General features: G+C 54.4%; 1 protein-coding gene across 3 annotated transcripts in view; it reads right to left on the reverse strand.

Moving 5' to 3' along the window:
- Positions 1 to 1,841, reverse strand: part of NECTIN1 (nectin cell adhesion molecule 1) — a 102,868-nt gene extending 101,027 nt beyond the window's left edge. For 2 of the 3 annotated variants that reach the window (XM_063178340.1, XM_063178342.1), the window contains exon 1: positions 1,260 to 1,841. In XM_063178340.1, coding sequence (XP_063034410.1) covers positions 1,260 to 1,341 — 82 coding nt within the window. In that variant the 5' untranslated portion in view covers positions 1,342 to 1,841. The remainder of the gene's footprint in view (positions 1 to 1,259) is intronic. The other variant, XM_063178341.1, reaches the window with a different exon arrangement.
- Between the last annotated feature and the right edge of the window lie 16,456 nt (positions 1,842 to 18,297).

The raw sequence follows: 18,297 nt of genomic DNA on the forward strand, positions 1-18,297 counted from the left end.
TTTGTCCTGGGGACACCGAGGTGCACCCAGCCCTGCTTTCCCATCGCCCTGCGAACCTTTTCCCTCTCACAGCCTCCCTGGTTTCTGGATCGCCACCCCCTCCCGTTCCATCCATTTTAACCAGACCCATCCAGCCGCTGGGATCTGTTGATCTCCCGTGCCCTGATGTTATCGCATCCCCGGCTTTGCCAGGGAGCTCTGGGCCCCGATGGCCCAGACCTCGCTCATATCTCAAAGTCCGGACCCAGCCAGCCTGGCCGCTCCTTTGGGACGCTGCCCCAGCCCCAATATCGCAGGAGAGGACGCAATTCCACCCTGCCTTCATCGCAACTTCCCAGCTGCAGCTCCCAGCCCAGGCTGGATCCGCTGCCGTGCCCGCGCTCCAGCCCCAGCCACCGAAAAGGCAAAACCCCGGCTCTGTTTGCATCTCTCAGCTCATTCACAAGCTGCGAACGCAGACTGACTGCCGATCCCCTTTCCACGGCTCCGACTCGCGGAAAGCCCTCCAGGATGGCATTAACCCCTTCTGCACCGGAGCGGAATAATAGATGAGTCCCCGCAGGGCAGTGGCCAAAGTGGGTCACTCGCCCGCTCCCCAGCGCTGTGCCCAGCCCGGGGCAGCTCCTAGCCCAGGGAAGGACACACGGACAGCTCTGCTCTCCCCAGCGAGCGGGGAGAGGCGCATCTCTGCCCATCTCCGTTGCAGAGACGGATCAGAACGCGAGGGATGGATCGGAACCAAAGGGATGAATAAGATGCCATCAGGCAGCCAAGCTCAGAGGCAGCGCAAGGAAGCGCTGAAAGCTGGGAGCGGTCCAGCCCCTCCGCTAAAGAGCCCGTGGGAAGTGTGTGCGGAGGGGAGCGGGCATTCTGGGCATGCTGGAGAGCCCAAACCCTCCGTCTCTCCTCCCGAAACATCTGCCCAGCCTCGTGGCTGCCTTTCCGGGGAAGCCTGGCTGCTGCTGCGCCTCGCTAGACGCCGCTCCATCCAAAAAGCAAACAAACGGCCTCGGCTCGCAGGGCTCCGGAGCCCGCTGCCCGCAGCTGCTTCCAAAACAAACGAGCGTGTTGTTCCGAGCCGAGCCGGCGCTGAAACCGGCCCCGGCTCCTCTCCCGCCCTCGCACAGATGCTCCCACACCTGCTCCGCGCCCCACAACGCCGATCCCACCCTTCCCGCACCCCGTTTCCCGCACGGGCACCCCGCAAACCCCTCCGGGGCTGCCTCCAGCCCCGCAGCGCCCTCCGGGGAGCGGCTCACCTGGTAGGAGCGCGGCTGCCAGGATGCAAACTCCGATAGTCCACCACGATGCACGGCAACTTGTCTGCGGCCGTGAAGCCATGAGAGTTCCTTAAGAGCGATGGGCAGGGGTCGGTCTGGCAGCGCCGCGGGGCCCCCCACCCTCCCAGCCCGCGGTGATGCTCAGGTCTGCTTGAAAAAAAATGAAATTTCAAAATAAAAATAAAAATACGATCGGAGGTGGGTGAGGACAAAGAGAGGGCGGGAGGGATCCGCACATCCGCGGGGCCCCTCGGGGCGGGCGCGGGGCGCTCCGGCCGCGGGGCAGTGCGGGCGCTTCCTTCCGCAGAGCCCGGGCGAGCGGCGAGGAGAAGGGAGGGGGGTGGAAAATGCGATTTAAAAAAAAAAAAAAATTGAGAGGAAAAAAATATTGAGAGAAAAAAATAATATTGGGAGGAAAAAAAAAAATGAGGAAAAAAAAATTGAGAGAAAAAAAAAAATCAAAGAAAAGAAACCCCAAGAGCAAGAGGGGAGGCAAAAGAAGCGCAGAGCGGCGAGGCAGAGCCCTCGGCGGGCTGCGGCGGTGCCGTGGCTCCGGCGGCGGGGCTCGGCAGCCCCCGCCCGCTGCCCGCCCTGCGCTGGGGCCCCGCTGTCGCTGCTCAGGCGCTGCCGCTGCGGGGCCGGGCGCGGCGCTCCATGGCCGGGCGGGGGGCGCGGGGCCGGGCCGGCCGCGGGTGCCCGGGTGCGGTGCCCGCTGCGGTGCCCGGTGCGGGGCTCGGCGGCCGCGCTCGCACTCACGCACACACTGGCGGGAGGAGCCCGCCCCGTGATGTCAGCGCTCGGAGGAAGGAGGGCGCAGCGTTAACCCTTCCCTGGGCCGCCGCCGGTGCGCGGCCAGGCGAGGGCGGGACGGGCGGCCGGGCTCGCCGCCCGCCCCTCCGGATGCTGGCAGCTGGCGGCAGCTGGGCTTTGTTCGCCGAGCGGCCCAGGGCGCCTCGCCGTGGGTTGGCGGAGGTGCTCTTGCCTCGCTTGCGGACTTGGGGCTGTTCCCGAATTCTTGAGCCGGTCCTGAATTCCTTTCGGGCGCCCGGCACCCCACCGACCGCCCCGGCCGAACGCATTTTTCACCCTGCGCGATGTGAGTGAGATACGCGGGACGTAAAGCGGCGCTCCGGAACGCCTGGGATGGGGACACCGCAGCGCTTTCCTGGGGCCTGCTGGAAGAAGGAGATTGTTGTGGCCACCCTCTGTGTGCGCCGATGAGCGAGGGGATTCAGCGCTGGCACGAGAGCTGATGCGCGGGAGGAGGGGGCAGCGGTTTCGCTGCGCTTTGTGGCAGCCTTTATTATGTGGACACAGAGCCAGCCTTTGTGGATCTCTCGCCAAGGAGGTGTTCAGCCTGCTAATGCCGGCCCCTGAGCTGCCCCGGCCTCTGCGAGGATGCTGAACCCCAAACAAAGATGTGAACAGCAATGACAACAACCAACAACAAAGTCATGTTGATTTCAAGCTCCATTAGAACAACACGGGAACAAATCAATGCCTGGCAGGCAGAAAAGGATGGAAGCAGTGGGGAAGGATACCACACATAGTGGGAAAGGGAAAGGAGGGGGGGGCAGCCAGCAGCTATAAAAAGATACCCCTAAGGACCCCTTCGGCAGTCTCCTCCTCCTTTTAATTCCTTTAGAAGTTAATTCCTGTTCGAGGGAAGGATGGGCAGCTCTGTAACAAAGCGGATTAGGCAGATACAAGGTTTGCTCCGAAATAACAAAAGTTATTACGTAGTAATGAGGTTTAGTTAATAGATTCGCAGGCTGTAAGGCCGCTGGGATTCCTTTGGACATCCAGCCTGTGGAGCTGGGGCTGCTGAGATGATGATTTCTGCCTCCTGCCTCCTCTCTAAAGCTCAGGAGGGCAAACCCCCATCCTTGTGGGCAGGCAGGCCGTGGGGAGATCCCAGCGTCCTTGTTGTTGCTTGGTTTTCCTGCCCGTGGAGTGTTTATCTGTCTAATTTCAGTTTTAATCCATAAAATCTCATTATTTCCTTTCCCAACTCCATTAAAGAGATACCTCCGATGAGACATTGCTCCCCTGGGCAGGTCTCTCTGAGTTACCATGGAGTTCCCCACATTAACAATGCTCCAGCTTGCGTTATTCCCAGTGTCACATTCCCCTTTCTCCCATTTATTGTCACTGCACCTGAGCTGACATCCCTGAGACCTGTGGGGCAGCCACACCTCAACTCTCCTCCTTTGAGCTTCCTGCATTTCAGGTGGGGGGGAAAATTCACATTTCCCTTCAAAAATCTGGGGAGATTTCACAGAGCCTTGGGGCCTTGGCTTCCCAAATCACAGCCCTCAACCATGTGAGACAAAAATGTAAATCCATTTAGCAGCAGCAGCAGTGGACCATTAGCCCTGGTGCATGAGGCCTGACTTACTGAGCCAGAATGTATTATTTTCATGATCCTGCACAAAGCAAAACCCATCACATTTGGCACAGTTCTGGCTGTTAACTTCTAAGATTTATTACACAGTGCCATGGGGGCCCCTGTTCTGCAGCATTTTGTGAGACCAAAATTTCCATGAAGCCCAAGGGGAACTCGTGCATGAGCAGGAGAGGCAGGAGCAGAATGCTCTGGTTTGGCGGTTTTTTGTTGTTTCTAGGGGAGGAAGATCATAATATGTAACATATTTAATTGCATCATGCTTTATATTGTTTTTAATTTGGGGAGGTCTCTGTGTGCATGGCCTCTGAGGGGCTGGGGGAGCTGCTTTGCCAGATCAGCTGGTTTAAACCCATTTTTTATTTCCTTGTTTTACCCCTCACAACAGTGAGTTCCTAAAACTCATCTCAGCCAGAGATGAGGAAAAGGAGCCCTGCAGTGATAAGACAGGGGATTTCAAGGTTCCTGCTGCAGGAACACATGAACCACCGTGAGACTCAGAAATCCCTTCCATAAATCTCTAAATGTGTTCCGCTGCAAACAAAGAGAGAAAAAACCAACCCACCTGGTGCCTCAGGTAGAACTGGGCTGTGAGGAACCCCACCTTCTCCAAGGAAAATAATTTATAAAACTGTGATATTTACCCTCTCTTGGGTTTTAGGGGTGGTTAAAGTCTCATTTTAGGTGGCAAAACAGAGATCCAAACCTTTCCTGTGCCCCCTTGTGAAATCAGGTTTAGGCACAGACCCTGGAAGTGGTGTAGGAACTTGGCCCACACTTACATAAGTTGTCACGCCAATATTGCTCCTGAAAATCACCATTAGAGCATGAAACAACATTTGGCTGGGAAAAAAAAAAAAAAAAAAAAAGAAAAAAGAAAACAACAGGCTTGCAGTGTTTTGTCCTCCCAGCATTTTGGCTGCTCTGCCAGCACCGGGGTTTTCTGCTGATGCTGCTGTGTGAGGTAACGTCTCCTCAGCAACCTGCTGGAATGGGACCTCCCCAAAGCCTTCCCACTGGAAAATGTGGGCAGTGAGCAGTGGGCAGGGGCTGGGATGGGGCTGGGATGGGGTTGGAATGGGGCTGGGATGGGGCTGGCACTGACAACCCCTTGGATGAGGGGTTGGTGAGGGTTCTACACTGGCACAGCTCCTCTGGATGGGATCTTCCCTGGCAAACTGATGCACATCCTTCCCCAGGGTGGAACAGTTCCTGGAGTTGTCTTGTCCAAATCTTTCTAAAGCAGCTCCTGGCTGCTGTGGGATGAGCACAGAACCGGGGCTGGGCTGGTGGATGGAGCCAGGAATTCCCCCAGTGCCTCCCCAGTGGCTCCCTGCCACTTGAAAGGCTCAGTGGGAACGGACACCTTCTCTGAGATTTTTACAGCTCTCACTACCAGAAAGTCTTGGAAGGGGAGGAGGAGGAGGGGAGGAGGGATTGCTCTCTCAGGCATTCCTCGGTGGGGTTTTTTCAGCTGCTTTTGTTTGCTGCAGAGCCCGCAGCAGAGAGCTGTCACTCCGAGCTGGGAGCGCGTTTGACGCTCCTGTCTGTGCCGTGTACCTGGTGTGTATTTGCTGCAGTGCTGATTACATTAACTCCCGTGTTTATAAACACTTGGAATCAGTGCAGAAGGCTGCGCTCGGCGGAATTTTAACGCCGGCACCGGTTTTATTTTTCGCTTTTTTCGTCTGTAAACACACATAATGCGTCTGTGGTGCAGCCAGCAATGGGGGGTCGGGGGTGCAGAGGGATTCCCGAGCTGATTCCGTGCTTGGCTTCACTTCTGAGCTCTCCTGGTGCAGCCTCCTGCATGGACTCACACGCACACAGCACACATGCTCTGCGCGGGCAGCTCGCACATCCCATTTCAAAAGGCAATTCAGCGCTGATAGTCGCTGCTGCCCTGCTGTTCTCTGGATAGAGCCAGCAGTTAGAGGAGGAATTAAGTCTGAACTGGGGAGAAAATTGCCTCCCAGTTAATGGGAGCTGATGCGAGCTGCAAACAGCAGTGGGGTTTTTTTTCTCTGAGCCCCTCTGCTGAAGGGCTGGCAAGAGCCTTTCTGTGCTGAGTGCCTTAACCCTGGCAATCCCCACAGCACCCCCTTGTGAGGCAGGAATTACACCGTAATCCTCATTATACACGGAGAAAAGAAACCGGGGGAGATGAGGAATCCCAGCCTCGCAGGAAGCGGGATGAGTTCTGCCAGGGATTGCCAGTGGAAAGCGGCTGGAACTGCGAGGCCGGTGGGCTTGGAAATGCCCTGCGAGGGCTGGAGTGAGGGGCTTTCAATGCAGGGGAGGAATTCGGGATGGAATTTGGGGTCTTGCGTGGGTAAGAGTGATGCAAACAACAACCACTGGCACAAGGTTTGGCCAGCAATGCTGGGGACTCCAGTGGCTCCCGTGGGCTCTGTGTCAGCCTGTTCCCATCAGCAGGGAATAATTCCTTCATCAAAGCCCTGAAATGCCTCCAGGAAGGAGCTGCTGTCTTCCCAGAAGGAGCTGACATGGAAGAAGGGATTGAAGGATCTCTCTTGCACGCACACCAAGCGCTGGGGATGGTGTGTGAGCGTGTCCACGAGGGCCAGAGGCAGGCAGGAGATGAGGCACAGCATCCACAGGGAAAGGGAAAGCAGAGGAGAGGCAGAGGGTGGAATCAGCAGAACACTTCAAAGGGCATCGCTGATGAGGTCGGGCAAGGGGAATTCTCTCGCAGAGGCATGGGCACAGCTCGTTCAGAGCAGCAGTGACTGTATCAGAAAATATCATTTATTATTGAGCAGCTCTGTGCCCCGCCATCCCCAGGGCCTTGGCAGTGCCCATGCTTGGAAGGCAGGACACAGAGTCCCCAGGCAAGGTGGGAGCAGCCTCCTGACGGGGTGTCAGGAGCTGCTGTGCAGCCATCCATGAGGGAGAGCTCCCGGAGAGGATTTCTCTGCCCTGGAAATTCTCTGACACGCTCTGCTCCGGGTTTGAGTCGGGATCAGGGCTTGCTGCAAGTGTACAACTGGAAATAAGCCTTTTGCTGTTTGTGCTTGGACAAATAGGCTTCTCTTCCTGCATGAGCTCTGCTGGGGCCTGATCTCGGGGTCACACGGGGAGCTTGGAGGGTCTGTCTCATTTGCAGGCTGTCACGGCAGTGCCACCGGAGGGGAATGTGATGCTGTGGCTGCAGAGCTGCTGTGGTCGGGGAGCTGTGCCCCTGCAGCCACCCCTGCCATCAGCAGGGCAAAGCCACTGCCACCCTCTGGGGACCTTGGAGCTGGACCAGATCCATGGCAGGGTGCAATTCTGCAGCAACTCCCATGCATTAAGCTAGCAAATCCATGCCAGACATGGGAATTTTTAGTGTTATCCTGGAGTGAGTTGAGCGCAATCACTGCTGTGGACACAGACAGTGACAGGGAAGGTGTCACAGGCATCTTTTTATGGAAAATCCTTTCCTCAGGCTTTTTCCTCCTGAGAAGCTGGGAGGCCTCAGGAACAAAATGCAAACAATGATTATCTGCTGCTGTGGAATGCAACAGGTGCATCTGGGATTGGTCTCATGTGGTTGTTTCTAATTAATGGCCAATCACAGTCAGCTGGCTCAGACTCTCTGTCCCAGACACAAACCTTTGTTATCATTCTTTCTTATTCTATTCTTAGCCAGCCTTCTGATGAAACTTTTTCTTCTATTCTTTTAGTATAGCTTTAATGTAATATATATCATAAAAAAATAAATCAAGCCTTCTGAAACATGGAGTCAGATCCTCGTCTCTTCCCTCAACATAAAACCCCCGTGAACACCACCACAGGAAGGGACTGCCCCACTCCACCCTTGCCATTGTTTCTGAGGCACATCCAGCAAAGATTATCTTTTATCTCCCCTTCTTTCAGCCATGCCATTAACTTCTGGCTGTCCCAAAAAAAGCAGGACCCTCTACCCCCATCCACCAGGCCAGGTGGGAACCAGCACATCCCAGAGATGCTGATTTACCATCCCTGAGGCTGGCAGCTTTCACACTTGATAAACAGAGCTGTGAATGCTGAGCTTACCTTGTCTGCACCCCTGGATCTCCTGTGGGGAGGCTCTGGGGGTTTCCTGTGCACGTTCCTGCTCCGGCCCAGGCAGGGAAGGGGATTTATCAAACAATGCACTGTGAGCCCGGGGTAATCCCCCTCCCAGCCTGCTTTGTAAATGCCAACTGGGCCTGCCTGATGTCCATTCACAGGGGTTTTGCTGCAGTCTGAGGAGTTAGCAATGGGAATTTGGAGGGGCTCCAAGGGGAATGTCTCTGTCAGCCTGGAGTGAGGGCAGAGGGGGCAGAGGGATGGGGTGGCTGCTCTGAACCAGGGGACAAACCTCTCCTCATGGGCCACTTCCCTGCTCCTGGCTCATCCTTCTCCATCCATGGGTTTCTGCTTTCTCCCGCAGGTGCTGGAGGGAGGCGTCACCTGGGAAATCGTGAGAGGAACCAAGTTCTTGTCAGAACCCAGAGCATCCCTCTGGCTGTCCTGAGCAGCCCAGACCCTGCCAGGGGGCTCAGAGACCCTGGCACAGAGCCCAAAATGCCCCTGTGGGTTTGATTATGACCCATGGAGCAAATTACCAACCTTGTATGAGGATCAGCAAGCCACAACAGCTTAATAATAATAATAATAGTGAAATTATCACAGGGTGGAAAAGTAGATTTTGGGGTTTTAGGTAAGGGGATTCGGGAGGCAAGATGGAGGAATCTGGGCATGTCCAGCCTTTCTCCTTCTTCTTCTTGGCCTCCATCTTCTGCTGTGATGGTGGCACTCTTGGATTGGTTTAGAGTAGAAGCTCACTGTCTAACATAGGTGATGGGTATTGGAAAGTAATTGTAAATATTGTACACGTAGTTTTTAGTATAAAGACATAACACTGCCCCTGGGGCAGGCAGAGTGCCTGAACTGTCCTGCTGGATGGACCTCAGCAGGGCAGGAGAAAATTTTTTACATGTAAGAAACAATAAACAACCTTGAGACCAAGAAATGAAGAGCCCTGACTCCTCCTTCAAGCTCTGGGCTGGGAAAGGAGAATTTCCAACTCTTCTCAGGGTCACTGTGAGCAGCGAGAGATCCCAACAAGTTCTGATCATGAGACCTTTCCAGAGGCTCTGGGTGGCTTTGCCCAGCTTGGCCTGGCAGCGAGGATGAGCCCTCATGGCACCAAATTTCACCAGCCAAAGAAACAGCTTTGCTCCTAACTCCTGTTTACAATTTAGATTTATTTGTGATGGGAAAAAAAAAAAAAAAAAAAAAAAAAAAAAAAATGGAAAAAAAAAAATCAGTGGGTTAATGGTGCTTTACAACCTTCTGAGGAAGAAGGATTCATGCAGGCTGTGGATTTTGGGGAGCCGGATTTATTTGCCCTCCCTCCTCAGTGTGACTCTGTTTCCATGAGCCCCTGCCACCCCGGGCACCCTCCCAGAGCTGCAAAGTGACTTTAATGAGTCATCTCCTCCCGAGCGGGGACAAAAGATGTCACATTACATTTCTGTTTGCAAACGTTCCGAGTGCGTGGCTCCAGCTCTCTGACACAAAACGAGCTCACAGTGGAAACTGTGCAGGGCTGCATTTCCACGGGATCTTGGTGGGGTTTCGTGACGTTCTTGGGTTCTAAATCCCGTTCTCATGGGGGGACAGCTAAGCCAGCACCTACACGGAGTTTGGTGGTGGTAAAATTCAATGTTTTCTACAGATTTGTGACAAGGAGAAAACTTTTAGCTGCAGGAAGAGACCCCTGAGTTCAACCTGTGTTTTTGACACCTTTTTTTCTCATGGGATTTTCTGTGTTCAAGGCCAGGTTGGGTTTGGTTACATTTTATTTTACCCTGATGCAAACAATTGGGACAAGAATTCAGATCTCCCAGTGCCTGTCTGTGGCATCTATTCCTCCTCTCCAGATCTGAGGCTGAGCCTTCATCCCCTCCTGCCTCAGTTTGCCACCAAACATGGGAAGTTTGGAGGCCAAAACCCTTTCAGTGAATTAACCCAGAGCTGGGGATAGATGAGTAACTGGTTTCCATCTGGAGCATTGTGGGGAAATTGGACCTCTGTGGAGGTGAAATGTTGGAGATGGATAATGGCAGGGACAAGCTGTTAAGGGCTTTTTGTCCTTCTGTGGGCAGCAAGAGTCTCTTTTCTCTTTCAAGATAACCTGAGAGGAGCAGGGCTGTGGGCTCACTCCATTTGTCAAGCGATTCTTCTAAATGTATTTAAATACTTTTACAGCCTCTGTTAATGAAACTTTGGTGACCCCGGGGCTCCTGAGGGAATCCATCTGCATCTAAGTGATGGAAAATGAACTCGGTAATGGCTGGGCTCTGCTTAGTCAATGTGGGATATCGATCCCTGGTGATGAAGGGCTGGATGGGAAGGGGCTGGGCTGGATGGGCTTTATCCTGGGCTGGGTGGGCAGAAATTGGTGGAAGATAGCTTGGAAAACACCTCATTTTCCCTGCTGGCTGCAGGGATTTTGGCGGTGCCAAAAGGACACATGGAAAGGCTGCTCAAGATCTGATTCCTCACCCCAGAAATTTTGGATGTCCGAATTTCCCTCTCTCTGAAAGGTTTGTCTCTCCCAAACCACCCAGCAATCTCATTTCCTCTTGTCACAGCTGATTCAGCAGGGGCGGGGAGATGAGATATGGATAAGGTGGGAGATAAGGGCTGGAGAGCATCCCTGCATCCCCTGGGAGGATTTTGGAATGTTCCCTGGAGGGTTTGGAATGTTTCTCATCACCTGAAGGGAGTTATCCTGGGGGAAGGGCTTGTCCTGGTCTAACAAACTCCCCTCAAGCCTTTTTCCTGTTGCTCATCACTGAGGGGAAAATAGGGAGGAAATCTTACCCGGAGATTTGGGGATCTGCTGCAGGGAATGGGAACATTGCCCAACGGGAAAGGAATGAGATGGGGGAGGGATGACAGGTTGGAAGAGGGAATAGGGAACAAAACTGATATTTTTGGTGAGTTTTGGGTGCAATCCTCCTATAAACACTGGCAAAAATGGTGTTGGGTGTTTTGGGAGCCCTGATCCAGCCTTCCCTCTCTCCCACAGGGCACAGCACAGCCCAGGGAGCTGGGAGCAGAGCTCCAGACGGGGTGAATTGATCTGTTCCATCAGTGGGTGATGCTGATTTCCATCCCAGTGAGATCAGAACATCAGGGCTGCCTGGGCTCCCCCGCAGGCTCCCTCTGCTCTGCCTCGGGGGATCCCCCTATTTAAAGGCACTGCAGGGAAAGAAAGGCAATTTTGGAGAAGTCAGTGAAACCCTTCTGGCTCTGGAGCAGCTCTGGATGCCCTCACAGGGCGCTGGGATGGCAGCAGGCAGAGCGGAGCAGTTTTGGGAGGGTGGGATGGTGCTCAGGGGTCCCCAAACCCTCTGGGCCACAGCCTCAGCTGATAAAAGCTGGCAGAGCTGGGCTGATCGATGGCTCAGCTGCAGCAGCCCCACAGGAGAGCGTTTCCCGAGCGCTCTCGTCTCCCTCCACTCGCCTTCAGTCACTAAAATCTGCTTCATTAACAAACCCTCCCTAATCACCGCTCCTGAGCAGCCCAGCGCTCTGCCCACTGGGGCTCTGCGTGGAGCTCCTTCCCAAGGACTTTTCCAGCCAATATAACTCACACTTTAATGACTTTCCTTCTCCTCAGCCAGTTGTTGGAGGAGCTGGAGCAGTGGCTGGATGTTAGCTGTGAATCTGCTGGCATCCCGAGCAACCAGACATCTTCCTTCCCTGGAAAGGAGGTGGTCTTTAGCCAAAATAATAAAGGAAATTTAAGTCAGGGAGTTACAGAGTCACAGATTTGAGTCATAGATTTTGGTGTCAGGAGTGGGGACAATCACAAATTTTAGTGTTTTAGGTGGGGAAAATCACAAATTTTGGTGTCAGGAGTGGGGACAATCACAGATTTTAATGTCGTGAGTCATTTAGGATCCCTGTCACCTGATTTAGGATCCCATTCCTGGGCGCAGGGCAGGGCTTTGCTGCCCTAACCATCAAAGCTGGGCAGCAGGAAGGAGACGGGCACTGTGGCCAGGGGGGACAGACGTGCCAGGAGCAGGGAATGAGAGGGGACAGAGTGCTGGCATGTGCCACTCACCGTCACAAAACCAGAGGAGGAACGAGGAGTCCAAGGGGATCAGCGTCAGCGGGGCACGGGATGTGACAGGAGCTGGCAGGAGGTGACAGCAGCGGGCAGGCAGCGAGGGGACGTGCCAGCCTGTGACACAACTGCCTCAGAGCCAGGACAGCACACAGGGCACCTGTGGCAGGCTGGCAACGAGACCAGGGCAGCGCGGCAGCGGGGAGAGGAGGAATCCCAAATCCCTCATCTGAATCCTGAATCCCAAATCCCTCATCTGAATCCTGAATCCCGAATCCCAAACCCAAATCCTGAATCCTGAATCCCAAATTCTGAATCCCAAACCCAAATCCCGAATCCCTCTTCCAAATTCGGAATCCTGAACCCTGAATCCCAAATTCTGAATCCCAAATCCCAAACCCAAGTCCTGAATCGGAAATCTTGAATCTCAAATTCTGAATCCCAAATCTTGAATCCTGAATCTTGAATCCTGAATCCCAAATCTTGAATCCCAAATTCTGAATCCTGAATCTTGAATCCTTATCCTCATCCCTCACCCCGAATCCCAAATCTTCATCTGAATTGCTCACTCCAAATCCCTCATCTCTCATCCCTCATCCCTCACCCTGAATTCCAAATCCTGAATCCCTCATCCCTCATCCCCCATCCCTCACCCATCATCCTCATCCCTCATCCTCATCCTCACCCCTCATCCCTCATCTTCATCCCAAATCCCTCATCCTCATCCTCACCCCTCATCCCTCATAATCATCCTGAATCCCTCATCCCTCATCTCTCACCCCTCATCCTCTTCCTCACCCCTCATCCTCATTGTCATGGGTGGGGACAATCACAGCTTGTAATGTCAGGAGTGGGGACAATCACAGATTTTGGTGTCTGTCTGAATCCCTCATCCTCATCCTCATCCCTCATCCTTCATCTTCATCCCAAATCCCTCATCCTTGTCCCTCATCCTCATCCTCACCCCTCATCCCTCATCTTCATCCTCACCCCTCATCCTTCATCTTCATCCCAAATCCCTCATCCTCGTCCCTCATCCCTCATCTCTCATCCCGAATCACAAATCTCTCATCCTCACCCCTCATCCCTCATCTTCATCCTCAACCCTCATCCTTCATCTTCATCCCAAATCCCTCATCCTCGTCCCTCATCCCTCATCTCTCATCCCTCATCCCTCATCTCTCATCCTCACCCCTCACCTCTCGTCCCTCATCACTCACCCCTAACCTCTCACCCCAAATCCCTCATCCTCATCCTCAGCCTCACCCTCAGCCCCTCCCCAAGCCCTCCCTGGTGCCCGCAGTGCCAGCCCAGGGCAGGACGGGTCGCACAGGGACACGGGCGGTGTCACGGCCGCCGGGACAAGGGACAGGGCCGGGTTCCTCTGTGCCCCGACATTCCGGGAGGGAAGGAAGAGCCATCGCCGGCTCTCGAGGCAGCGAGCCGAGCCGAGCCGAGCAGATGAAGGCTTTGCCATCTGCGAACAAGTTGTTCTGATTGAATTAGAGAACGTTTAACATTTACAGATAATTAGCAACAGCCACCCATTACAAAGGCGGAGGAGGGAAGGGGAGCTTTGAGAGGCGATTGGAAGCTCCTTGACACATCAGCCAGGGGAGCATTTCAGACGCAACTCCTGAGCCTTTCCAGATGCTTTGTGCTCCTTACATCCCCGGTTCTTGGGAGCCAAGATTCTCTCCCTTCTGTCCTCTCCATTAGTTTTAAACTGCCTTTTGCCTTTTTCTCCCCGCCAGCTCCTCTCTGGGAGGTTTTAGCCGGGTTTCCTCTCTGGTCCCATGAAGCAAAAGGGAAAGAAATTTGCTTTTCTGCTCCATTACTGTCACAATTCCTTTGGTCTGAAGCCGAGGGGAGGGACAGCCCTGAACGCAGAGGTTCCTGTGCTATCCTGACCTCTGCAGGAGAGACCTGGACCTAAACCTGGGGAGGATTTTATTCAACCTCTATTACAGAGCAAGATAAATACCTTTATAATAGAAAAAAATATTTTTTTTGTAGATAAAAAATAGTAAAATATGTAAAATACTCTCCTTTGTGCTCAAAAATACATTCTCCTCTTTTTATCTTTGTGTTTCCTTAATGTGTTTTTACATCAACAGTATTAAGGAAAACACGTTTGCCATCCTTTTCTTTTGAGCGCCAAAGGAGCTCAAATTCCCCCAAACACAAAAAGAGATGATTTCCATCCCAAATTTTCCTCTGAAAAAGAGCTGGCATTTCTCAAGCAGCTCGAGCAGTAATTGCCTCGCAGCAGTGCTGGTAATTTCCCTGCATCTGCTGCGGAGACACCCGAGGGGTGAAGCCATAAAGCTGCAGCTGCCCTTTGCCTGGAAGGAGCCTCAGCGATGGTTTTTGGGCAGCACATCCAAGGCTTGGCCTCTGCTCCCAGAGCCGTGGGCAATTCCAGCAGCAGAGCCACGGGATGCCAGTGGGATTGCTGTGCCTTGCAGGGAGGAGAATCCTGACAGAGAATGAATAGGTTCGTGTTTGGATGGACTCTCAGAAGGAAATGAATGCTCTGAGAAGCTCTGGATGCCCTGGAGGTGTTCAAAGCCAGGCTGGACAGAGCTTGGAGCAACCTGGGACAGTGGAAGGTGTCCCTGCCCATGGCAGAGGGTGGAACACAGTGATCTTTGAGCTCCCTTCCAACCCAACCCATTCCGAGAGTCTGTGAAACGGCAAACAGAGGTTTTTCCCACCAAAAAATCCCGGGAATTTTGTCTGGGACGGTGATACCGACAGGGCACAGCTGGCACCCCGTCCCTGTGCCCCTTACCGGGCTGTCTCCAGCAGGCAGTGATGCGCAGGACCCTGACAGACATCTAGTGGCATTTCCTATAACTACAGCGCTGCCAGGCTGCCCGGGGGCGCCACAGCCCGGGGGGACGGGGCAGTGGCGAAATCAACATCGGCTGGAGGGCTGGGCACCTCTGAGCTCCGTCCTCTGAGCTCCATCCTCTGAGCTCCGTCCTCTGAGCTCCATCCTCTGAGCTCCATCCTCTGAGCTCCGTCCTCGGAGCTCCATCCTCTGAGCTCCTTCCTCTGAGCTCTATCCTCGGAGCTCCATCCTCTGAGCTCCATCCTCTGAGCTCCATCCTCTGAGCTCCGTCCTCGGAGCTCCATCCCCTGAGCTCCATCTTCGGCTCCAGAGCGAGGAAAAGGAGAAATCCGTGTTCCAGCAGGGCTGGAGTCTGGGACAGTCCCTCTGAGGCACTGCGGGCTGCCCTGCACTGCCCTGGGCCGGGGCATGGGCAGGGATGGTGGGCACGGGGAGGGGACGGATGGATGGATGGAGGATGGATGGATGGATGGATGGATGGATGGATGGATGGATGGATGGATGGATGGATGGGTGGTGGGCACAGAGAGGATGGATGGTGGGCACGGGCAGGGGATGGATGGACGGATGGGTGGTCGGCATGGGCAGGGGTTGGTGGGCTTATGCAGGGATGGATGGATGGATGGATGGATGGATGGATGGATGGATGGATGGGTGGATGGGGATGGATGGATGGATGGATGGATGGATGGATGGATGGATGGATGGATGGTGGGCACAGAGAAGGATGGGTTGTGGGCACAGGGATGGATGGATGGATGGGTGGTGGGCATAGAGATGGTTGGATGGATGGATGGTGGGCACGGGCAGGGCATGGTGGGCATGGGCAGGGATGGATGGATGGACAGATGGATGGATGGATGGATGGGTGGTGGGCACAGGCATGGCATGGGTGGTGGGCACAGGGATGGATGGTTGGTGGGCATGGGCCAGGATGGGTGGTGGGCACAGGGATGGATGGATGGATGGATGGATGGATGGATGGATGGATGGATGGATGGTGGGCATGGGCAGGGATGAATGGATGGATTGTGCGCACAGGGATGGATGGATGGATGGATGGATGGATGGATGGATGGATGGATGGATGGATGGTGGGCATGGGCCAGGATGGGTGGTGGGCACAGGGATGGATGGATGGATGGATGGATGGATGGATGGATGGATGGATGGATGGGTTGTGGGCACAGGCACGGGATGGGTGGTGGGCACAGGGATGGATGGATGGATGGATGGATGGATGGATGGATGGATGGATGGATGGTGGGCATGGGCAGGGATGAATGGATGGATGGTGCGCACAGGGATGGATGGATGGATGGATGGATGGATGGATGGATGGATGGATGGATGGTTGGTGGGCATGGGCCAGGATGGGTGGTGGGCACAGGGATGGATGGATGGATGGATGGATGGATGGATGGATGGATGGATGGATGGTGGGCATGGGCCAGGATGGGTGGTGGGCACAGGGATGGATTGATGGCTGGCGGCCACGGGCAGCCCATCCCCATCACTCCCGGGGCCGCCCCACACGTGCCCGCGCCCCGGCTGCGAGCATGAGCCAATGCCTGCAAGGGGGTGTCAGACGCGGTTACAGTGAAACACGATATTTATAACAAAGTGTGGGGGAAGGTGTCACATCACATCACGCTCATGCTCCGGCGCCCGAGACGCGGGGATGGGGAGGGCCGGCAGGCAGCGGGAGGAGCCGGCTCTGGGAATGCCGATTCCCACCCTGAGCAGGGTTTGCCAGGGCCAGCAGAGCAGGGCAGGGCTGTGGTGGGTGCTGGAATCACCTGGCGCTGTCACCCGGCTCTGGGAGCCGTGCCTGGCCCTGCTCTGCTTTCCCACGGGGAAAAATAAACTCCAGAATCTCGCTGACCTCCAGCACTGCTCCACTGTAGCTTTTGTGCACGGGCACGTCCCACTCCTTGTGCGTCAGCTGCCTTGGAGCACAGCCTTGCTGATAAACCTCGCCTTACCAAGCTGACATTAAGCGCTGTAATCTTTTGAATAAACAGTTCTTTGGAGAAAGCTGTGTCCCTGAGAGCTGGGCACTCTCAGAGTCCCAGGGATGATCTGTATGGCCTGGATGCCACATCCCTGTAATTCCCATGGTCTGTATGGCCTGGGTACCACCCCCCTGTTATTTCCATGATCTGTATGCCTGGATAGCTCATCCCTGTATTTCCCATGGTCTGTATGGCCTGGATAACACATCCCTGTAATTCCCATGGTCTCTATGGCCTGGGTAACACCCCCCTGTAATTCCCATGGTCTGTATGGCCTGGGTACCACTCCCCTGTTATTTCCATGATCTGTATGCCTGGATAGCACATCCCTGTAATGCCCATGGTCTGTATGGCCTGGGTAACACATCCCTGTAATTCCCATGGTCTGTATGGCCTGAGTGACACATCTCTGTTATTGCCATGATTTGTATGGCCTGGGTGACAATGTCCCTGTTATTCCCATGATTTGTATGGCCTGGACAGCGCATCCCTGTTATTTCCATGACCTATATGGTCTGGATAACATGTCCCTGTAATTCCCATGATTTGTATGGCCTGGGTAACACCCCCATGTTATTGCCATGGTCTGTATGGCCTGGGTACCACCCCTCTGTAATTCCCATGGTCTGTATGGCCTGGGTAACACATCCCTGTAATTCCCATGATTTGTATGGCCTGGGTACCACCCCCATGTTATTGCCGTGACCTGTATAGCCTGGATAACACATCCCTGTAATTCCCATGGTCTGTATGGCCTGGGTACCACCCCTCTGTAATTCCCATGGTCTGTATGGCCTGGGTAACACATCCCTGTAATTCCCATGGTCTGTATGGCCTGGATAACACATCCCTGTAATTCCCATGGTCTGTATGGCCTGGGTAACACCCCCCTGTTATTGCCATGGTCTGTATGGCCTGGGTAACACCCCCCTGTAATTCCCATGGTCTCTATGGCCTGGGTACCACCCCCCTGTTATTTCCACAAGAGGAGGGCACAGCCCAGCTGTGAGGATGCCCCAGTGCGACAACCCGGGGACATCCATCCTCACAGGACATTCCCAGTGGGATCACAGGGGGACACAACGTCCAAGCCCAGCCCTGCTGGCTCCCTGCACACCCCACAGGGCTGTCTGAGCAGGGGTGGCTGTCACTGGGTGACACTGCCAGCTCTGTGTCACCTCAGAGCACAGACACACCACCCGAGTCACTGCTTGTGCCAAAACTCAATGCTGAATCTTGACTGGGGTGACAGTGGGGGGCATTTGTGGGTCCTGGGAGGCACTGGATGCCCCACAACATGTCCAGCCCATGGATGTGGGCACATCCCTGCTCCCTGCACGGCTGGAAGGAGCTTGTCCTGCTCCCTGCAGTGACTGAGCAGCCTGGCATTTACCCAGGGTTTATTTGGACACTCCAGAGCCAGCTGCAGACATTTTTTTCATTTGCTTTTTGTCTGACTTCATGCCCTTTTGGTGATTGCTTATAAACTCGGCGTGGAGAAGGGAGCTTGAAGGGAAGGAGGCTTGTGCTGCATCCACCAGAGGCAGCCAGACTAAGAGAGAGAGAAGAAAAAAACCAATCCTCATGAATTATCTGTCCTGGAAACAGCGTGTTCTTTTTACAATTCC

This window comes from Melospiza melodia, chromosome 29 (genome assembly GCF_035770615.1).
Source record: "Melospiza melodia melodia isolate bMelMel2 chromosome 29, bMelMel2.pri, whole genome shotgun sequence".
In the NCBI taxonomy this organism is placed as follows: domain Eukaryota; kingdom Metazoa; phylum Chordata; class Aves; order Passeriformes; family Passerellidae; genus Melospiza; species Melospiza melodia.